Source organism: Chiroxiphia lanceolata, chromosome 4, assembly GCF_009829145.1.
Source record: "Chiroxiphia lanceolata isolate bChiLan1 chromosome 4, bChiLan1.pri, whole genome shotgun sequence".
Taxonomy (NCBI): domain Eukaryota; kingdom Metazoa; phylum Chordata; class Aves; order Passeriformes; family Pipridae; genus Chiroxiphia; species Chiroxiphia lanceolata.
Window position 1 is genome coordinate 23,276,687 of NC_045640.1, and position 24,586 is coordinate 23,301,272.

General features: G+C 35.8%; 1 protein-coding gene across 1 annotated transcript in view; it reads right to left on the bottom strand.

Annotated features, from left to right (window-relative positions):
• Nucleotides 1-24,586, bottom strand: part of ARAP2 (ArfGAP with RhoGAP domain, ankyrin repeat and PH domain 2) — a 120,862-nt gene that overhangs the window by 81,608 nt on the left and 14,668 nt on the right. The window contains exons 6-10 of the mRNA XM_032686720.1: nucleotides 20,543-20,625; nucleotides 19,401-19,757; nucleotides 16,239-16,308; nucleotides 10,287-10,407; nucleotides 7,462-7,643 (exon numbers count right to left, since the gene is read on the bottom strand). Coding sequence (XP_032542611.1) covers nucleotides 7,462-7,643; nucleotides 10,287-10,407; nucleotides 16,239-16,308; nucleotides 19,401-19,757; nucleotides 20,543-20,625 — 813 coding nt within the window. The remainder of the gene's footprint in view (nucleotides 1-7,461; nucleotides 7,644-10,286; nucleotides 10,408-16,238; nucleotides 16,309-19,400; nucleotides 19,758-20,542; nucleotides 20,626-24,586) is intronic.

Sequence of the window (24,586 nt, forward strand, 5' to 3'; positions counted from 1 at the left end):
TGAGGGAAAAAAAGTCATCAGTGTTGCCAGTGCTATGCTTAAACTTATTTCTGAACCAAACGTGACAAATGCATAGAAATAACAGTATTTTACATTTCCCTCAATTTAAAAGAGAAAAAGCAAACCAAAGCTACTGACTAGTTTTTTAGCTTGTTCCCTGTGAGAACTGACTTATATGTTTACAATTAAACATTAATCAACTTGGTAAAAAATAATGATTTAGCTGCCTTAATTCTACAGTACACTGAGTTATTAAGAGAGATCTAAGTATTCTTGAAAAATACTGTGTTTTTCTGTTTCATTGTCACCTCAAACCTTCCTGTTGCACACACAAAAAAACCTTCGTCATTTAACTGTGTGTGTGTATATATATATATACAGAACATATATTGATTATACAACCTCTCAGGTTAATGGAATGCAGAAATAACTTGTTCATGTGATATCAAATACATAAATAACTGAAGACTTTGCCTACCATTATAAACGGAAGTTCCCATAATGATGTTCTGCTTCCTATATTATTTTATCCAATACATTATTTTACCATGGGATTTGAAGCCAAGTTAGTAGTTCTTATAAACAAGTAACATATATAGTGATGGACAATGGTCTCAGTTAATTCCAGTACTCCTAGAGGAAAACGGATTTCCCCAATATTGCACGAATAGTATTGCAACCTTATGACAAATAGACCTAAAATCTTCTTCAATTGCTTATGCATGTGCTGTGCCACCACTATATAAAATCTTCAGAATATTCAAATAAATCCTACTTTTCTTCACTTTTAATTTTTAAGTGATCAAGGTAGCTGGCTATATATGTATTAGTCATAATACATATATGACCATGATACAGAAAGCTTGACTTAGCATCACTGAAAAACTGACAACTTTGCCATTTTCTTTCCTCCTTCCCTACCATTCAGTCCAAATTAGATTAATCATAAAGCTTTTTATCATTGTGGAAGCATTAGGCTTCCTACCATGTTTCATGCCTTCTTTAGGTGTATTAACATCTCAATGAGATCTTAATAGCACAAAAACAAATGAACAGGAAAACATCCTCGCAGAGTGAAAGTTTAACTGCACGTAGAAGAATTTAATATTAACTTTTAAATCTTTTTTGATAGAAGTCCTGTTTATGCCCTTCTCCATGTCCTTTCATAATATATTCAATAACCTAAAGCAACATCACACAAAAATATTTTTGAATGTAAAGTATAGATCTTCCCTGTAAAGGCGGTCACTGACACATTTTTCTTCTCTGATTGAACCACTTTAACAATGTATTATTTTAAATGCATTTTTAAATCTTTTTTGAAGTGTGCAATTAGTTTAAAATTGAAGAAGCAATGGTCAGAACAACAACAAACCTCTCCTCCACTCAACAACATTTCCTGTATTCATTCATTTTGTATTACAACAAGCAAAAAAGGAAGATTTTAAGCTTTCTTAGACAATTCAAGTTATTTCCTGTTCAGTTGTTTCTGATGTCATGTACAGCAATTGATCATTGCCATGGTTTTGAGTGTGGAAAATTGGAATGAACTTCTTAAGGAACTGCTGGAAAATTAGGAATACGACCTTAATCTATCATCTCGGCTACAGTTTTATGTAAACAACCATATTTAAAAGAGGCTGAAACACTGGATTCCACCAATGTATTAGTATATTTGATCTTAAAACACTTCTTCATGTTAGTCTTTCCCCTCCAATGTATTTGGTATATTTTTAGGTCGTTCTGGTTTTGTTTTTTGAACATCTTGCTACAGATTTGTATTGTTCTGAAGCAAGAGCAAAGCCAAAATGAATCAAACAACAAAGGGCAAATGTTCTTCTTAATGTTTTTCTATTAACTTCACTTATTTAAGGCATTCCAGGACAAGTTCAGTCATATGTTTGTAAACATGCCTGATCACAGTCTGCACTAGCAATCAAGTACAATACAGGTTCTTCAGAGAGTTTTCCAGTTATTACAAATAACAGTTTATCACCCCAAAATCTCCAAAAACACACATGTTCTTGGGGCAGGGAGGATGAGGATGGGAGACAAGGTTGGGGAACAGAGGAAACAAAGTGACAAGAATTACACTTCTTCTTGTTCTCTCATTCTCAATAATTTCTCCTTCCACCGCCACACCCCAGTACACTGGGGCACTTCTCTCTTCTCTTACCATCTATCAACCACCTGAAAGGTCTTCTCTTTCCCCCTCCTGCTTTCTTTTGTTGCCTTTAATACTGTACCTTTTTCCATAGCTTCCTTTTCAAAACTGTCAGTTGCTTAGCTCAGGGTTCCTCATTAGATCTCAAAACCTTTAAGTAACTATTTTGCTTTCTTCTCAACTTGCATTCAACTCCTCACCCCAATTTTCTTTCATACTTCTGTTGCCATCACCTTGGATTCATTTCATACTCACAAATATAATCGCAATGATACACCAAAGAATCTACATACATTAAAAAGACTTTCTCATGTTGCTTTAACATGACAACCAATTATTACCACATATCTTTAGGACTTCATTTAACTATTCTTCTTTGGTTACCATCAATCGTTAGACACCTTTGACTGTACTTAACAGATACTTTAGTTTTTTGGGGGGGTTTAAAGTGTTTCTCTTTTACATTCATCATGTTAATGATTATTAATTAGGATTCCCTTTTCTCCAGGGAAAAACAGAAAATTTCCTAATGAAATTTAGAGTATCATTATAAATTCCCATTCCTATATACCAAAAAGCCACAAGTCTTCCAAGGTTGCCACATCATCTCTCACAATGAATTTCACAGTATCATAGAATGGTTTGGATTGAAAGGGACCTTTAAAGATCATCTAATCCAGTCCCCTTGAAATACGCACCCAATATCAGCATCTTTCAAGTAGGTCAGCTTGTTCAAAAACACCTCCCTTTAAGCCTGTGTTTCTTAACAGGGATAAGAGCACATCTCTGCTCTTATGCACACAGAGATATGTGTGCACATCCCTTCTGCTTCCCTCCACCAGCATCCACATCACTTCCTTTCTTTCAGGATGCCAATCTCAAGCATCATCTTTGGCTTGTCCTTTTAGGTATCCTCATATCAGTTCTCTACATTATCCTACCCTTTGCCATCTTCTACCTGTTTAATATCCTTTCCTCTAATACATCTTTTGGTGTTGTCCAGTTTTGCTTTAAATGCACCATTAGCATTAGAGAGGAAATCAAAAATTACTAGGCACTCTTACTGGTTCATTCAACTCAAAAAAACATTTCCATCTGCCACACAGCAAATCATTTCAACCTTTGACAAAACAGAAAACCCTTTGAAACCAATAGGAACATTGAGTCAAAATGAAAACAAGAGCTCTCCAATAAATAATGGATACCATTGCTTGTAAATATCAGAGAGAATACTCATCACTATTCAAGTTTTAACTTGAAGTCATGCATGGAGAAAACACTTCACAAGTAATTATGGCATACAGCCAGCCATACATACAGTCTCTATATTCGACAAAGTTTCCTCAGATACCCCAGGTAAATACATCTATTTCAGAACCACCCAAAGCAGTAAAAAAAAAATCCTGATTTCTCTTTTCAAAGCCAAATTCTGGCATGAAAACTATGATGCCTAGGCCCCCCCAACTTTACATATCAGTGAACCTTAAATATAACCTAACAAAGGGGGTACATTTGAGCAGACCAGACAAGCACCTGTCAGCCCTTCTGATGGTAACAGAGGGGAGGTTATTACTGGCACTACCACAGCAGACTGACATTTCAAGCCAATGCCTGAGCTGTCATGAAGGATCAGATGACATGATTTTATACAAGCACGAATGACTTCGAAACAGAAATGGGGATTTCAGCAAGCTGCAAGTTGAACAAATTGATTCTGTACAATTTATTTTTCACTTTTGCTTCAGACAGGAAGTTTAAGAAATTTACACTACATGAGGAGTCAAAGAAATTGATGGTTTCATACTAGCACTATATCAGTGCCAGAAGTTCAAGCTAAACCAATCACTTTTTAACTAGAAATGGGCCTGAGACATGATGTTCTGATCTCAGTCTGAACTTCACAAAGTTCATGGTGGTTATGTCAGGATTTGGCATTTGGCTTAGGATCTTCTCCACTTTTAACAGTGCAGAAAATTTTTTTAAAGTAACAGTGGGCTCTTCTCTATCAAGTTTAATAGAAATCAATGAATCAGCTTGATCCAACCTCATTTCAGCATTGTAAGAAGTCTAAATAGGTGTCTTATAGCACTGCAGTTATAATAAACTCCTCTAAGGCTCTGTGGGAATCATTCTAGTATGGATGTGAATTCCAATATGAACAGGATTTGAGGACATCCCTGGACAGATTTGCCTAGTAATTACTGGCTGAAGTGCAAACTTGAGGCAGGGAAATATTTTTAGATCAACAGCGCCCTCTAATGGACCAGTGCTGTATTACTGGGGTTTTCTTCAGTACTGCAGTAAAAATAATTCGGTTTTCCACTTGAAATTAAAACACAAGAGGTACCAAAAGAATTGCAGGCTATGCAAACCTAAAGAAGGAAACTATTTCTCATCTTTCCCAAACATCCAGAAATTGCATAAAGAAAGGACATTGTTCAAACTGAGAATCTAAAAAGAAATCTCTTAGGACCATTTGTTATTTTTGGTTTTAAGAAAATAAGCTTTAGGAAGAAGCTGCTTTTGCACCATTGTTTGCAATATTCATACACACAGGAGGAGTTGACAGGCTGGCAGCATGTCTAACCATTGTTTCAGGGCTTGATTTTGGTTTGCCTTCTGCTGCACTGCAGTCAGTGATCTCTGCAGAGCATCCACATAGTAGAAGGGAATAAATATCTAGTAAAAAGGTTGTATAAGCATGTGCTTTCATGATCAGCTAAAGCAGTTCTGAACTCCATGATGCTGAAAGAGCAGAGCAGACACAATCTACTATACAGCTGCACAAGTAATAGAACCAACTCAAATGCACCCTCACACAAAAAAACAATTTCAGAAAAAATCTGTAAATACAGAAATTGATGGGGGGGCAGGGGGAGTGGTTTTAGGATTATCTGAGTCATAATCTCTGCACTCTGAAAATGTAGAAGAGAGCAATCAAGAACCCTTCAACAGGGACTGGCTCTGCAACAGTTTTGTATCAACATGCACACTCAGAAAAACTGACTCAGCCAGTGGGCAGAGCTGGGAGTGCCCTTTATCAACAGAAAGGATGAATGCCTCTGCTCGAGGCAAGGAAGATGCTCCCAACAGTTATATTCAGGTAAAGTAAGAAAGAAGAAAGCAAAAATTTGGCACCGTAACTCTCAAGAGGGACTTAACTAGTTTCAAATGACCTATCACCCTGGAAAAGAAATGCCTCCACAAGTCTGTATACCTTTGTTCCTTAATCAAGAAGCTCAGAACATCCCTAAGGACCACTCTAAAATATTCAGGGACGTAAGATTCAATAAGCATCAATTCTGAAGGGAAAAGTGGGTCGTTAACAACGAACATCCACAAAAAGAGGATTTTTACTGATGAGAATTCTTTCCATGGATTCTCACTGATGAAATTACCTGGAAACCCCACGACGGAAAATTAACATTGAGCACTGCAGCACAGTGTGGATCATCCCACAAGCAACGACTGTAAGGTAGGTGGGCCGACTTCATTCTTTGGGCTTGACTGATGCGAGGGAACCTCAGTGAAGTACAGGGTCTCAGAACGGAGGGGTGGTGTTTGCATTTTGGTTTTGTTCCTCCTTAAAGATGTACAGCTGTAAACTTTACTTAAATAAATGAACTAACTGAGAGGTCACCTGTTCATTACAATAATCAAAACTGAGGATTTCAGTATAGATAAAGAGTACTGTGCTCAACTATGAAGACCAATTTCTCTCCATGATGCTTATTTGGCAAAACATATGCTATTGGCTTAAATTCAAACAGCACATAGCAAATACACTTTTGGTAACACATTACATATCTAAGTCATTTGTGGAGTTTTGTTATAGCTACAGAACAGCATAAATCCATGAACTGTATCACATTTGTGGTGGATTGATCTTTTCTGGATGTCAGGTGCCCACCAAAGCTGCTATATCACTCCACTCCTCAACCGGACAGGGGGGGAGAAAATATAACAGATCATTGAGAGACAAGGTAAGGACAGAGAGAGATCACTCACCAGTTACTGTCATGGGCAAAACAGACTCAGCTTGGGCAAATCGGCTTCATTTATTACTCATCAAACCAGAGTAGATAATGAGAAATAAAAGCAAATCTTAAGCACCTTTACTCCCACCTCTCCTTTCTTAATTTTGATTTACTCTTCCCCACTCAGTGGCTTAGGTGGACAGGGAATGTGGGTTGTGGTACTTTGTCTCTGCTGGTCTTCCCTCCTCATGTTTGCCATGCAAACACAATACAACACTTTTGATTAGCTGGCTGTTGACTGACCTCAAAGAATTTACCTAAAAGGTAAAACTTCCTTGGAGTACAGTAAGTACAAAGAAAAACAGGTCTCAAATCTCTCTGGGAATGAATAATATTGAACATTACGTGGTCCCTCAAACCCACCCAAATAATTTCACACGTAAGAGGATAACAGGAGAGGAAGTGAGATCAACTCCAAAATGAAAAGTCTTACTAAGAGAACCATTCGTATTTGTACACAAATTTGAAAGAAACTGAGAACAAGACAAACATGTAAAAATACCTGCCCCAAACATCATTCCAAGTTCCAGCTACTTGTGAGTAACCAATTTCCTCACACAGAAATAACACCTTCCATTTGGTGTCCTGAAATAGACTTCTTCCACTAGTTCACACAATCACTGACTGAATCCAACTATCCCCATTTATTCCCTACCTATGCCATCCTAGAGAGTTCCACATATAAGTACTTCATGTTATCATATACTCACACCAAATCAAAACCAAAAGCCCTAGATTTTGGGAGCTGAAATGATAGGCCTACTTTGTTTAAAATATTTGTTTAAAATATTACAGTGCACAACAGAAACTGGCCAATCTACATTCTCAACAACACAAAGAACATTTTGAACATTTAGTTGAAGTATCAGTTACATACCATAATGTGCTTCTGTTTAACACACTTAATGGAGCAGTAAATAAAGACTGAAAACAGTGCACAAAATAGGCCTTCTGATTGAGTGCTTATGGCCGACATTTTAAGAGTGAATTGATCCCAGCCCTAACACTAACATGCTGTGACACTCAGAGCTTTTCACTTCACCTCACTATATATTCGCTTTTTTCTATTGTACAACAGACATAATGATACTTTGCCTGCTTTGTGAAGCCTTCTGAGAATTGCAGCAATAAAGTACTACACAAAAAGAGATATGCATTTATATTGAAATGCACCTATTCACAAGGAGCCATCAATTTCCAACTCACTAGTTAAACCATCTTTATAAGCTTTCATTCACAAAAAGCATATGAAAAATTTACCTGCTCATTTTTGCAGATCCATACAGTACTCCCCTGAAGTACAATAAAGATTTTGGCTTTGTATCCCTTCAGCTCAAGGTATCCGCTTTTCTCAGGGGCGACAGAAGTTCGAGACTGAGCTTTATTATCAGACAGCAATTTCAAGGCATTGAGCATCGTATTAACCCAGTCATTTCTTTCTTCTAAACAGGAAAAAAGTTAGTCAAAGGCAGTTAGTTAAGCAGCAGGTCCATTCTTCTCTACACATTAGTTTTCCCATTCTTCCTAGCATGCTATGCTGGTTGATGGCATAGCTATACCATGTAAGAGATTCACCTTGAAGAGGAGGTGTAAATAAAAATAATGAGAATATGTATCAGTGGAGATGTTAGCAAAGACAGCCATGTAGTTAACTCCCAACAATCAACACACAAATCAAAATAAACTGATGATGGAGATTCTTAAAATCATGACTACAAATTCTAAGATGCTGAATTCCAGGCAGCTTAAAGACTGAGGTTGTAGACAGGTGGCATGTTCACCTTCTGGAAGTCAGATCAATGGGAAAGAACTAGTGCAGTTACACAAGCAGAAACGAGGGAGTCTAAATTTCATCTGTCATTAAAGAGGCAAGCCATCACCACTGCTATTCCATGTCTGGCCACGCTTCTAAGCAAAAACACTTGGCAATTTACAATCTATTCCATTAAGGTGTGGTGGTTAAGCTTGATATTGTCAAGGGTACTGAGTAATCAAGAAAACGAATGTTTGAGCATCTTTGCATGCATTATTAATTTAACATCTTACAAATACACGAACACAAGGAGGTGAAGTAATAAAGTTCCACTCAGTCTCATTCACTATGTTCAGATATTTCACCAGACTAAGATCGATATACTTAAATGCTGAGTAGTCTGAATGAATTAGACTCCTCTTATGCAATTGGAATATCATGAATATTTCAACTGTTTGCTCTGAAAGATTCAGGTCATAAAATATATTGGGGGAGGGGCAGGGAGGAATGGAAAGTTGTATCCACAGTATATATAAAATTGGCAAAAGTAGTGTTGAACATTGCAAAGTGCAACATTAAAACAACGTGTTTACTTCATAACTGTTATGTGTGCAACATGAAAGAAAAAATACACAAATTTAAGCATCATAAAACACTTTGAAGAAGAGGAAGACTAGCCTGAGAGACTAGCACAGGGAATGCAATCCAAGTGTTCCTGTTAGAGGTTTTGTATTAATATATATATGCTCTCTTGAAACACTCCAGTGATCTTTTCAAAGTATTTTAGAATAGCTGAGGGCATCAAATTACCCTAGAAGTGTTTTTCACTCCAATTCACCAAATCTCACTGCATCTGGGCAGATTATGTTCTAACTCATTGCTAACCCCCGATTAGTTAATTTTTTTCCCCCAAATGCTCCTAAGCTTTCCAAACCATTATGTATAATGTTTTCCCTATAGATATTTAAATCCATCCAGAAATATGTTTTTCTGATATATCAAAATACATATAAAAGTCTCCATTTCAAAATCTTTGAAAGAAGGTAAGTACCCTTTGAATAGTCCCAGAACAATTCTCAACCACAAATCCACAGAAATAACAGCATGAAGAAACAGGTTTGTGCACATAACAGAAATCAAGCAGGGTTATATACATACTTTACTATGAATATATCATCCAGTTCTGGAGTAAGTAAGGACCAAATTCCTTGCCCAACAAACATTTCTAATCTTAAGTGAACAGCTTTACAGACAGGCTACTATGTCCAAAGACGGTTATATACTACAGGAAAATGGAATTTCATGTATAACAAGTGGTTGCTCTGAATATATTTTATAAGTCAGTATAAGTTGTAAATACTTTTATAGTAGTCAAAGGCAATGGTCCATAAAGCAAATTGCAACCTTACAAAATGTATTGCATCAAGATGGTTATGTTCCCATTTATAAAGAATTTTTAAAATAGATTTGGAAGAGAAATGCAAAAATAATAAAGAAATACATACTTTTAAACTCAGCTAAAAGCATAGAAATGCCTGAAATAATTTGAGCCAAACTTGATAAGAAGGATTTGCTCACTGATGCTGCACTCCTGTTAAAGCCTGCAGCAAATGTTTACAACCAAGCTATAACCCATAAAAATGGGATTTGATAATGGAAATGCTGAGAGACTCTAAGGTATAAAGGCTCTGGCATGTACTGCTGTAAATACACATTGCATATCTCTTTTTTCTAGGTATTCATTTGTATTTGATTGTTTCTGTTAATAAATCATACATGCACTGATATTGATTCCACATATTACAGCAGGAGGTTGATAGAGCATTCAATTAGAAGGGATACTAACTTTCTTACTACAATTTGAATTTTTATTCTCTATCAACACATGACTGAAAATACTGTATAAGGCAGAAAGCCTCTGATTTCCTTTGATCACAGCATCACATTCCAGCCACCAACTTCATTGTCTCTTTTTAAATTTTGTATTAAGTGGTGACTTGGAGGAGATGGTTAAGAGCACACCGGCTGTAAGAGCTGCTAGTGAGACCTGAGGAAAGTCCAAACAAATTAATCTTTGGGAAAGATGGGGGAGGAGGCAGAAGAGTTAGGAAAATAGTCTTCTCATTTCGATATTTTAAAAAGCCATTCCCCAACAATTTCAGTTGTACTTACAAAGGTTACAGTTATCTTCAGTTTCACTTTATGAGCTCAAACCAGCTGGATTCCAGAAATATTACTGGTAATATAACTAGACCTATTTCACAAACATAATTTATCAGCAGTGATTGCATGTTTTTTTGGCAATTGTTAGAATTACACATCTTCTACTTACCTTCTTTATCCACACGGAAAACAAAAGTCCTATGGGATGTGACAACTTCAAATTTATTCTCCCCATGAACTCTTACTGTTGCTATAGCAGAGAGCAGTATTATTCCCTTTGAGAATACTTCCTGTAATAAAAAGGGAATAGAAATATTTATTAACTCTCATGGAATGTTAAATTTCTCTCAGGTAATACTACTTGTCATAGTGTTTAGGAAGTTCACATATACAGTGTGTGCTCCTAAAAGTTCACCACACTTAATAAAGTTGCATTAATAAGTAAACCACTACCTTACACATCACCAACTTCATTGCTCTGGACCTATCCACATCTACTACCTTCTAAAATAGAATAAAATCCTATGGTGAAATAGAATGTGTATATTTGAGATACAAAAATTGTCTCATGGCATTAATATTGCAAAACATCAAACGTTCCAAAATTTGCATTTTTATGCCAAAGTAAATTACTTTTACTATCTCACAGAAAAATAATTTAAAAACATATAATCATTACACTTGTAGGATAGAGTCAGACAGGAAAAAAACTGTGCTTTCTCTAGGCAGAGAATTCTAAACATTGTTTCTGTTCCCTCCCACACTGCCCCTTCAATGGCTAGCCAATAAGAAAAGTAAATTCACTGATTTATCCCTAAATTTGAACACAAAGGGGGCATCACTCTAGAAAAATACATTTTCCTGTCAGTATTAACAAGAATGCTCTAGCTTGGATCAAGTATGTACTTTTCTGCTATACGTGTGTGCTGGTTTTGGCTGAGACACAGTTAACTACGTCCTTCATAGTAGCTAGTATAGGGCTATGTTTGGTGATGGAAATAGTGTTCATAACACAGAGAGGTGGTATCTACACCTCAGCAGTGCTGACACAGTGTCAAGGCCTTTTCTACTCCTCACTCCACCCCACCAGGGAGGAGACAGAGGTGCACAAGAAGCTGGGAGGCAACACAGCCAGGACAGCTGACTCGAGGGATATCCCTTACAATATGGCATCATGCTCAGTATATAAAGCTGGGGGAAGAAGGAGGAAGGGGGAAATGTTCAGAGTGACGGAGTTTTGTCTTCCCAAGTCACCATTTAGTGGGATGGAGCCCTGCTCTCCTGGAGATGGCTGAACACCTATCTGCCCACAGGACTTGGTCAATGAATTCCTTGGTTTGCTCTGCTTCCACATACAGATTTTTCTTTGCCCCTTAAAGTTTCTTTATCTCAATCCATGAGCTCTCATGTTTATTCTTCCAATTCTCTCTCCTATCCCAGTGGGGGAAGAGTGAGTGAGTGGTTGGTGAGTGGTTGTGTGAGGCTCAGTTGCCAGCTGGGGTTAAAGTACAATAATTTGGGATCAGTGCAAATTTTCCCCACATTTGCAAATTTCCAACTAGGAATCAGGACAACAGACCTGGATAAAAAAGCAAGATAGTAAAAGGGAACTGCTACAAGTACCTTCAAGTAGCTCATCTTTTAACCTAACTAACCTAAGTATTTGGGGGGGGAGGGAGAGGGGAGGAGAGGAAAGGTCAAGCAGATGGGCACTTTGGAAATACATCTGCATGATTTCTGGATTCCAGAGTTAATGCTACTCCTGTCCCCACTGTGCTTTGATCAATTGGTTTTCTGACCAAGACAATTCAGATATACTGCTAAAATTTATGTTCCAGATGCAGTAACAGTCCAAGAGTCAGCTCCCCATAAAGAATTTGTACTGCAATAACTTTCCTGCCAAAGTATAAATTATAAGACTTCATACCAGGACTTAAGGAACTACTGTGAATGCTAAGCATGAAGGATACATTGGATCCTTTTTTTGTTTACTGAGTTTAATATACTAATGATTTTCACCAAATAAATACTCTTACATTGTTCCGCTTTGAGGTACTAATACATGTCAGTAAACGTAGTTTAGCAAATAAATAAATAGATATGTTAAAATACAGCAGACAAAAGCATGTTACTATAGTTACACACAAGAAATAGAATTATTATAATAATGCACATCTGTTTTTATTATGGCTATATTTTTCAAAAGAGTGATTTTAACATATTTGTAATAAAGTTAGATATTATATTAACTACTGATCCTTCTAATGGCAAAACAAACTTATTACATGTACTATTTCTGTAGGTATTCAGATATAAATATATTATGGTGTTTGCAGGCATCTACTGGCTGTTTTTGGTACTACTATAAGGGAATAACTCAGACTGCTGGAAGTCACAACTATTTTATTTCATTTGCTCAAAAAAAAAAAGTCAGTTCCCTTTTAAGCTGAGCATAGTTTTGCTTTGCTGTTTAAACAATCATCCATCATCCTTTTTAAAGCTTTGTTCTCCAAAGCATACATATTTTCAAATACAGTTTAAACTATAATAATGTATCAATCTTTCTTCTACAGCAGCATTTCTTTCATGTGCAAAAATAATGGCTGTTAAAAAGCCCTTGTTGATCAAGATACAGTATCTCTTTTTGAAATACTTCAGACTAGAAATTAGGTGAATTATTTAAGAATATAGGAAACAAAACCAAACAAATGCAGCCAAACCTCAAAGATATTTATTCTATTACTTAGTGGTGTTCACTAGTTTTAGAGCTGCTAAGAAGTTATATGACAGAACAACTTTCTGGAGGAAAAGCAGAATGTTTTGGTGGGTTTTTTTAATACCAGCTGCTTCAATGGAAACTTTTATTTTCAAATACAGCCCAACATCACTCCTTGACAATTGTGATTCAGAGTTGGGCTAAAAGATCCTGGAAAATACCATTTTGCACTGCTTTGGCTTTACTTCCTCAACAGATTAAGCATGACCTATTTGAAGAAAGACAAATTCATTTTGCAGTGATCGTTGTTCTTTGTTATGCTCATATGTACCGTAACACAACAAAATACTGAAGTTCTCCATACGAAAAGGCAAGACTTTTCTCTAAATCACTAATAGATTTCCCAAAATCACCTAAGCTGGTTTAAAATAAAAACTTTCAACATAACTAGCAGTTTCTGCCTTATTATAAAGTAACATCAGAGCACTGGGGTTCTGCCGAAAGTTGGAAGAAATTTGAATCAAAACCTGTGCACATTGGATAGCTGAAAAAAATTCTCCAGTTCTACCTTCCTCCTTCCTGTTTACTCTCACTTCGGTTAACTACAGTCTATTAAGACAAAGCCACATAAGATGTTGTTCTGACTACATCAACTTTCTCAGAACAAGGAACATAGAAGAAATGAGAGCATCACAGATTCAAACCAAAACCTTCTCTAGGTCAGATGTTGTTTGTTCAAAACTAAAGACCCTTTTCATATATGCAGATACAAAGTAAAGGAGAGATCTCTATCAATTAGAAGTTGATGCCCAACTAGAACAAAGCTAGAGAAATATTTATAAAATTAAGGTTGAAATCATTCAGAGAAGCACTCCTGTGGGCATTTTCAGGAGTACTACTCTACATCTTCCCTCTCTATCCTTCACTAATTTCACTCTTCATTAGCCATGTAGCACACTTCCCCTTCTTCAGAACCTCACTCCTCTTCTGTTCCTAACGTGAATGACAAATAGAGCTATTTAATACTGCTAGTGTTTCTGGGTAAAATAAACACTTTCATTCCACTGAGTCTACTCTTATCTGCTTGTAATAATCAGAAAAATATCAGTATGGATTGGTTTCCATTTGAGAACTACTTTTAATTGATATGTGAAACCAAAATTACAGCAATTGCTTTATAACATGCTTGTCCGTGTAGGAACATGCTTGGACAAACACAAATTAGAATTGAAAGAACTCGCCATTAAGATCTAAAGTTAAAACAACCATTTCCCCATTTATATATGTATATATATATATATATATAGCTATTTAGCTAGGAGGGGAGACATGCAGTGACCTGCAACGAGCTGTATAACTACCCTCATCTTTTACGAGAATTATCTCCTGAGCTCTGCGCAGCTCCTGATGGGTCTGCAAATAGTTGCTTATGATCTCAAGGTAACAACACACAAGCAACAGCAGGAACACACTGGTATCCATCTCGCAGGAAACATGAATGCGCTTGGTATGGGAGTAGTGATTCAGCAGAGACCACTGCACCAAAATCTCACATTCCCCAATGACACCACTTCTTACTCAACACAATCCCACTGTGCACTAAGAAATACTGGTAATCAACTATATTTTCCTCCTATTTGCAAGATAGCCTGAGTTTCACCAAATCCCCAATTCCCAGAATTTTCTTCAGGCCTTGGAGTTCTCAGACATACAGTTCTTCGCATATGTGATTCACCAAATTAATTAGTCAGATGCCCAGACTTAGTCAAACCCTATACACATAGAGACCAACCAGCATCTCTTTCAAACCCCAGAGTGAAGTTTAGACTCAGATTTGAGGAAAAGTGAGACAAAGAGGCTTCAAGACAAGTGTTCGCAAGCTCGTGAGGGTCTAACCTACCACAGAGACCTTTCAAATAGAGGATGCAGAGTTGGTAGCTTCATGTGACACACTAAATGTTCCCTGGAGCAGAAGGGAAGACTTCTGGAATCTCTTATGACAGATGAATGTGTAACAAGTACTATTCTGGAGTAATTGACCTCCAAATAACATTTTCAGTAACTTTCAAAAAAAAAAATCCCCAGTGCAGATACAAGATTTAAAATTCTATATTATCATTTCTTTCCCTAATTATGCTGCAGACAGTGTTAAGCAAATCCCATTGCTGTATTTTTTCAAGTCTTTCTTAATGACTAACCCTGTTTTTCTGCTCCTCTGAAGCCTTGGGATCAATACCACAAAAGGGTAACATTTTTTGTCACTGCTATCCACATGTTATTCTATTGTTCCCTTCACCTGCAAAATCATGTCTTTGACTGTAAGTGAAGCAAGGTAAGCAAGTGAAAACAGATTGTTTCAAGTTCCCAATCAGTAGGCATAAAGATCAATGTAAATAATTTTTTGAGCTTGTTCTTAATTTCCCAGCCCTTCACAAATAAACAGTCTTATCCTACTTCAGTTCTTACACCCTTAGCACATCATAAAGCATCTATAGGTCTCTTATTGATTACCACCAACCAGCATATTGTTTGGGAACTTTTACCTGAAACTGTATTTTCTTCCTAATTCAATATGCATCTTCAGCAGGAAATGCTTTCCAGCATTTAAAATAACACACAAGCACGTAACCTCAACTTCCCCAAACATGCATATTGTACCATCATCTATCACTTTTGAGTTTAAGAAAGTCTTCATTACTTCCAAGAGGAGAAATTAATTAATCACAGAGTAAAAGAAAGAAGAATTTTGTAGTGTGCTAGAGTATTACATGGAATTACAAGAGAATTACAAGGAACATACTCTTTGTTGAAAATCATGATTTACGAATCCATTTTTGCATCACATATAAGAAGTGAACTACTTTAATTGAAGCAACTCATGAGTCTGCGAATATTTCAGTAAGATTCAATCCTCAGGTACAGAAGCAAAAACATCCATAAACATCACAGTACTATGCTGATTTCGAACAGACCCATTCAGACCTAACCTTGTTCAATGACATGACATACAAGAAAGAGAGATTTTTAATCAAGGAATCAACAAGTGTATAGGTTGCAAAGAGACTTTCCAACCACCATCAAAATACCACTTGTTGTCTTAAATGTGTTTAGCGTGATCTGTTTTGCAGATGGCAGCAGTGTCACACTCTCACTAAAGTAAAAAAAGCTGATATCTACCTGAAAAGGTGAGGAATACAAACCCTTCTAGGAAACAAAAGGATGAACAATACATGATGATTTCAAGGACACTTTGAAGTATTTAATAATATCTCACCCTTTTACTTTACAATTGAAAATTAATTTAAGATGAATATTCATTTGTAATTATTTCATAATTTCTTAATGGTAACATGTGTATTACACGGATGCATTTTGTTCTAAACATGACCAAAACACATGACCTACCTTTTCGTTATTGTAATAAGAAATGCTGTCTCCATCAAATTTAACCCAGCGCTTCTGAAACACACGTTTGCTGGGAATAAAAAAAATTAACACAATTAATATTATAAACACAAGCTAACACTGTCTTTTAATAATGTCTCAAGCACAAATTATAGAAAGGTTTACTTGAGTTTTGCTTGAAGCTAACAAGGATGAGAACTGACTTCTTATTGGAAGTCAACTATTCTGAACATAGAGCAAAACTATAAGTACTACAAGCTCTGCTCACATACTTTCCAAAAATGAAAGCTGAGAACCTAAAATGACCATCTCGTTGTCATGCTTACGAGAAGGAAATCTCTGTTTATAGGCTACAGTATCTCCAATCATAAACATCAACACATCTCCTCAACACTCTCTTTCCTGGCCATTGAATAAATAGCAATCACACCACATCTCTCAACAAGTACATCATGAAATTTCATTTCAACATGTGTTATCAACTGGGTATCATTTGATATCTCAGTATCCAGTTAACTCATGCTCTATAAGGACTTTCTAAGAAAATATATTTTTACATGAACCCAAAGTAGTCCATTATGCTCATTAAAAATGCTGGTAGCCTGTTAGTTACCATCTATAAAAGTTTCAATTCTAAAATCTATTAAACAAGTTAATTAAGCAGCAACAAGACCCGACTTATGTCTTTTCCCAACATTATTTCCTTTCCTGCTAAATGAGTGCTCTGCTTTAGGATTAGTAGATTGTGATAGTTTATCAAAACTTTAATCAAATAGCAGCTCTGGCTTAATTAACTTGTATTATATGACTACAATAAATCATCATTTTTCATAACCTGGAAAGGCCAATGTAAAATGGCCTTTCCATTAAAATGTCAATAAATTTCAAGATGATACAGTGAAGAGTGAACCTAAGTACCACATACAATGCGAGTAAACTGAATGGTTTTACAATTTTTAGTGAGTTAACTAAAATAGAGAGGCTGTACTTTAATTGCATGATTTGTAGCAATTTAAGGAAACAGTCTACACTCTTTTTCCTGAGGAAACAAACCGCCATATGTAAACTGGAGCTCTATAAAAAGAATGAGAGGTGTAGAACAGAAAGATTCAGTTGGTGGGAACTGAAATAAAATATGATGATGCTTCAATAGCTTGAAAAAATTACATTTTTTTTTCCTTTTCTTTTTTTTTTTTTAATTCTTCAGATATTTGAAAAGTGGTATTGTAAGAAAGAGAAACAAAAATGTATCATTCATTGAACTGCATTTGAGATAAAGACCTTGAAATGTAGTCAAAGAATATCACTGGATCAAAGGCTACTGACCCTACAAGTGTTCTACTCAGTAGCAACCAGTACTAATTTTGGGGTTAATGCACTGTTTTTCAAATAATATATTCTCACACAATACTTTATTAAAGTCTTCAAAGTTTGTTCACAACTCTATTATTTCAAACAGTGCAAGACAAGGCAACTGGAATCAAAAACTATACTTTTATCACTCGAAAAGTTAACTGCCAAAAGTGTTGCTAAAAAAAAAAAAAGTAAGTGAAACAAAACAAAAGGTACAACTAATTGCAGCTCTCCAAGAAGTCAGCATATTAACAATTCTGAAAAAAAAAAAAACAACTAAAAATGCATATTATATGGGGAAAAAGTCTTGACTCTGTGTATAATTATTCTTTGATTCTTTACCAAAAGTAAACAATGAAAATCCATAAATGTTAATGAAACTTTTAAAGCAATTTAAAAAGGAAAGAAAATAGGTTTGAGCACATTGAAATCCCATGAAGGTAAAACAGGTTTATTAAACCAGTTTTATTCTTCTTATTATTCACCTTCGACAATGTATCCATGCAAAACCAAAATTAAAAAAACCTTGTCAAATTAGAATCCTCAGAAAAGAACAAGAAAAAAAATGGAAATTGCTATACAGTAGAGCTGCTTCAAGTGGATTCAGACCATATTGTATTCTAAAACAATTTAATTCAATAAATTTCTCACTAAACTGAAAAATATAATAGCTATGCTACTTGCTAAGCAGTGACAATTATTATAGCCACAAACAATGAAAGGAAAGGCCAAACAGTTTAATACCATTCAGTGTAGCTAAAGACACAGTCCTTAGAACAAAGAATGCAGATGTACCCAGGCTTGAATAGAAGTACAGTAGATGTATTACAGCCCTAACAAGTACAACAGCTTTAATTTTTAGATGTTAAGTAGTACTGAAGGTCAGAAACAGACTAAAAAAGTAAAACTGTGCCACTTTCAACAGAAAAAGGAATTCAGAAGTCATAAGAACAAATGGGGAAAACTGAAAAGTACAATTTAAAATTACTAGTCTATTCAAATTACTACTGAGGAAGTTAGAAAAATTTCATCAGAGTTTGCAAGTATTTATAAAGGGAAGATTTGATAAGGCAGCATTCTTTAGCCAAAATCAATTTAATAATAGCTGGAAATTAAAATTGGTTAAAATAAAACAATGAAAAAACTCATAACAGAAATTAAACATAAGATTTGTTGTTGCTGTTGTCTAACCTCCACATGTGGCAAAGAGTATTCACTTTCTATTGTGTTCCCCTCTCCTCTTCATTATTTGAAATCTTAAAACAAGACTTGGGCTCAAATTCCTCCCATCTAAGTTTAGGCACATCAGTAAACTAAACTATGAGTCAATTCACCCCAGACACATTTCTAAACTCAAAGCTCAACTTATACACACAATTCTGAAAGCAACAGGATCTTCAGTCATACTAATTATTAAGTTATAATCCACAGCCAAATTAGTAAAGCAGTATTCCAGAATCGGAGTTAGTTTTCACTTACTTTGTAGCCCAGAGAAAACCCAGCAATTCAGCAAAAATGTAATGATTAGAAATACTGGTACAAATTCATTCTGTATTTTTCCGCTAGAGTTCATGAGTAGTGACCAACATTTTTAATAAAATATTTTTCTTGAGTGCACTCATAAATAAACTTCAGGATAGAGAACACTAATAAAAACTTTTGAATTCAGCAGTCCAGTGCTCTTTCAACAAAAAACAATTCCTCTTCTCCTCCCACCGCAAATATTAAGCAGTGACCAAATACAAACTTAACATCTCTCACGCAAACATACATTGTCACAATTGTACAGTAATCACAGAAAATACTTACCCTTGAGGGGATAGTTTATCCAGCCATCCTGCTTTAACCTTCTTTACTGACGGTCCAAAAAAACAAGCATACGGTGTTATTGATTCATTTCCAATCAAAGTCTGATCTCCACTAAATTGAGAAAAATTCATTTGTTTACTGACTAAGTGATCAGAATCTCTACTTTGTATCTTACTACAAGAAGTTGAGTGTGCTTTGGCTTTGTTTTTCTTTTTCTTTAAAGGCAAAGAATGTTGTTCCACAACAGAATATACAGATTCACTTTCAGATTCTTCTGGTCCCAATGACTGGTTTTCCTGAGACAAGGGTTCATTTTCTGCAAATTCCTTTGTCTTCTCTTCCTGATTATTAAAGTAACTGGAAAGGAAAAGCACATTTTAATCCTAAAATGTATTACTACAATGCACAAATATATAAAATTAATAATTAGAACAAATATTGGTAAAACATATTATAATTATGTATAAACTTGTATAATCACTGTGATAACCAGAGAAACGCTAAACACAACCTATCTTATAATTATGACCATACTGAATCCTACTTTCTCCATTCAACAGGAATGGTAGCAATATAACACTCCTTTAGAAGCCTGAACAGAAATTAAAAATTAATTCTCCTTCCTGAGAAAACTAGCTTTGCTCATTCGAATACTTTGGAGGACTTGCAGTATCATCTCTCTCTTCCAGTTCCCAGATCAACAAAAGCCTGGTGCAGACTGGATAATTAAGGAGCACATTAGCTCCCATTTCATCAAACCAGTGGCCACTGCCTCATGACAGGAGAGGAGAATGGGTTTTAGTTTTGTGTTTGTCTTTTTTTTTTTCAGTGAGGAGATAGATTATGAGAGTACTCAGACATGGTTAGCTGGGAGCCATACAAAAATGGAACTTGTGCCTTTCTTGTTTCGACTGGGGAAAACAAGGACACTTTCCAAATCCATAAAGTATTCTGAAACCTGGTTTAGACAGTCTCAGAACAGGCACAGAGCCTAACTTTGCCTCCTCTAGGATGCGGTAAAAGGTTCAAATAAGAGAAAAAAATATACAGTCATGGTTGTGCCTTCAGAATTAGAGATCTACTTGTGACATCAGTAAATAACTCTTTACACTTTGAGTTTCTCTGTGACACTTATTTAATACCATAGATTCTTGGAAGGATATTCTTCATTCATTCCTAGATCCAGTTTATTTTCACAAGCCAGGAAATCATTTCTACCAAGTTCCTAGAAAAGAAATATATTGTTACCAACTTTTGTATGGAAGTAGTGATGTTTAAATTACTGTAGATATAAATCACACACAAACAACAGCCTAACTAGCAAAGCTACTCTTTCCCATATTTTTAAATATGCATTTGAAAGCTTATTTTTTAAAAAGTATTCTAAGAAATTTTATTTTCAACATTTTCATTTTAAATAATAATACTCATATAAAACACTTGAGCATAATCCAAAATACCTGAGACAAACAAATCAGATAAAGAAATCCAGCGTGTAGAAGTATCAGTGCTCTGATTTTTCTCGAGGTACCACTGATGTCCAGGTTTCAGTGGATACAGATTTTCTTCCTAGTAGCTGGTATTGTGTTTTGGATTTAGTATAACAATGTTGATAACACAGATGTTTTAGTTGTTGGCAGGTAGTGCTTACTCAAAGTCCAGGACTTTTCAGCGTCGTGTGCTCTGCCAGCAAGGAGATGCACAAGAAGCTGGGAAGGAGCATGGCCAGGACAGCTGAGCCAAACTGGCCAAATGGATATTCCACGCCATAGATCACGCTCAGTATATAAACTAGGCAGGGTGGGGAGAGGGAGGTTGTTGGCCTGAAGTTGCCGATCGCTGCTCGGGAATGGACTGGGCACCAGTCATAAGTGGTGAGCAATTGTATCATGCATTTCTTGTGGGTTTTGGTTTTCATTTCTCTTTCTCTCTCCTTTCCATTATACTTATTAACACCATTAGTATTATTATACTTTACTTTGTTTCAGTTATTAAACCATTCTTATTTTCAATGGGGTGGGAGAGAGCAAGCAGCTGTGTTCTAGTTGCCAGCTGAGGTTAAACCATGAAAATTGAATATTTTTTAAGATCAAGAGCCACTTGTTACATGTAAGTTAAGCACCATTTATGATTTGCCACTGCTAGCCTATCTTTCATATCAATTCTTCTCGGAATTAAACATACAGCCTTCATAATATACTAAGGATAAAATAATGGCAAATTCAAAATCATAGTAACACCAAACTCAGCAATATCTTGCTGAATATATCTTGCTTTTTTTTTTCTAAGATCTTCCTAAAAGGGTCATTTATTAACTTTTGTTTAGAAATCTTTATCACAAATTGCTTGCAGTTTATAAAATGTTAAGGTTAACACCACTCATTTCACATTCCCTAAACTTGATCTGACAATCATATTATATTACTAAGTTTCTCAGTATTCATCTTTCTTCCTTTAAAAAAAGTAAAATTAACATCTTTGTGCTTTCTGATGGAAGCATTTTGATTTACTCATTTGATCTTTGATGTGTATGTAACGAAGCTGAACGATGTCAGAAAAAAAAGTGGATAAGCTTTCACAGCATTGTCATTTGTTTTTTGAGCAGCAGCACCTAATCTTGTACTTGAGGACTGTACCTTGGCAACATGTAAAGGCAAGAATAAAAAAAGCAAATAGTCCAAATCAGAGGAAGTGTACACTGTAGCAAAAATGTAGAAATCACAGGCTGATGCTAAGACAAACCTAGGTGAACTGTCTGCCTTCCTCTGTCAGCCAGATGTATTATACTAGTAAAAATCCACCAAAACCCTGACACCCACACATCACAGTACTATGTTGCAGCATCAAGGTCTAGACAAAAAAACCAGTAAACAAAAAAACACAAAAATACAACACAAATCTAAAGAACACAAAGCAAAAAAGCATCCACATACCTTGCAAACAAATTAAATAGAAAACCAAAAAGCAACCTGTCCACTGCTTATCAATTATTTGAATTGTCTGGAATCTCACCAAAGGAGGGGAAATGGAAGTGTCCCACTTCTACACAACAGTCAAGAGGCTAGTATCACAACCCATGAATGAAACATCTTCAGAGTAAAATGGTCAGTATCCTTTATCTTTGTTTCCTTATTAGTATGCATGCCCAAACCACACCCACTGAAGCTATGTGGCAGTACCTCTTCCTCCCTGTCATGAACCATTACAACAATTTGATGGACTGCTTGTGTTCCCTCCCCAGTCTTCAGCACCTGGGTAAGTGAATTCAGGGAGCCAGATAACTTTCAAGTAATAACCAATAAATGTATTTCTATTACCAGTAGATCTTAAAATGCAGAAGTCCACAAATGAAAACAGGTTGTGGGTAAAGGGAGTTCTATATGCCCACAGACACCCCAAGGATTTCCAATGTCCTGTTTACAGAAATACCCTTCAAGATGCTCAGACTCAAGATGAGACAAAATCCCCATCTCCCACCTCCTACAGATCTCTGAGGTATTATACAAAGGTAGTTACCAGCAGCATTTTCTTCTGCAGACTACTTTGTAGAGAGAAGTATTTCTTAAAAGATAGGTATATACATTACACAGAAACTGTCTCTAAATATGTACTGTTCTTATGCATAGGAAGCACTCACCCTTAAGGAAGAAATCTGGTTTCTGGATCCCAGACAGATGGAACTGCCTACTTAGAGGTCTGTATAAAAACCCTCTACTTCAGATCAGGAAGTAATTCAGATACATTTAGCTTTTTCTAACAGGGAGTCTTGCTGATTTGAACAGCAAGACAGGAACCCTGAATGCTAAAAGATCGACTGCATGAAGGGTATCAAGCTTGAGTCTACATTAAACGAAGACTCAATGCCATTCAGGACAGAGGCATCTTCCTTAAGAGATACTACCTTAGTGTTCCATTAAAGCTGATGTCACACAGTTCTCAGGTTGATTCTTGAATCATGGTTTAGCAGTACAATTTTATAACAGGTCCATAAAGATAAATGTCTCCTTTTAAAATATCAAGGTTTTTTATGTTAAAGTAGTAAGATTTGCAATCTGGTCAGCCTTCCACAGCATCACAACGCTTAGGAACTCACACAGTTTACTGAACTCAATATGCATGTTTAATTTAATCTGTCTACGGCAAGAAATAAAGCCAATATTTCACTTTAGAGGCCTGAATTCATTAGAATTCAGTTTTCCTCCGAAGGAATTCTAACATACTTGACTCTTTTAGTTGGGCACAACAATAAAACAGCCTTAAAACATTTGGATTTTTGTGTTATTTTTAAATCAATAGAAAAATCCCAGTTCCTTCTTCAGGTTGCCCTTTAGAGATTTCTCCTTCTATTTGTCTTTCTTCCTGAACCAAATCAAAGGCATATTTTCTTTATAACCTTCATTCCCCTGTTCTCTCATGCTCACTTACTTCCAATCTGTAGTGACTCATTACCTGTTTCTACAGGCATTCCCTTCGTAAAAGCCTACAGAAGCCTTTTCCTTATACCAATGAAACAGGAAGAATGGTAATGGCCAACTTACAAGACCTTAAAACAAATTTCAGTCAGTAAGTATAACAACTTGCTACCTTTTCTTCTACAAATTACATGCTCATGTGACTTAGCATGAAGCAGCAGCTACAAGCTCTAAAATGTCCAATATTTTACAGTTTTATCTAAATATTCTGATTTGTTCCTTGATACCTGTTGAAAAAAATATGAAAGTGAAATGTATCTCAGGATGTTTTTTTTACGGTTCTCCTTTATGACCTTTGTTTGCAATAAAGTTCTAACGGAGCAAAATTTAGCTATGAAATTTCCAACAGGTCTGTGATAAACATCAAACTTAAGAAACTGTTCACATACATGAAAGTGATATTGAAACCCAAATCTTCAGATCAGGAAAAGTATGTTATAACATACTGCAGTAATCATGACACTAGAACCAGCAGAAACAGTGATTAATTTCAGGCAGTTAATCCAGTTTAACAGCGTGGTACTTTTGTACTTGCTGCCTTTATAAGATAAGAAAGAGTGCTGACAACCTTTCTGGGTATCCTTTTTCATAACCAATCATTTCAATTAAATGTACAGAATAATGCTAAGAAGTAACAAGAGAGCTAGGAAACTTTGTAGAAAATCAGCTTATGCCATTGAACTAATTACAAAGAAGTTAAATTTTGAATTTTTA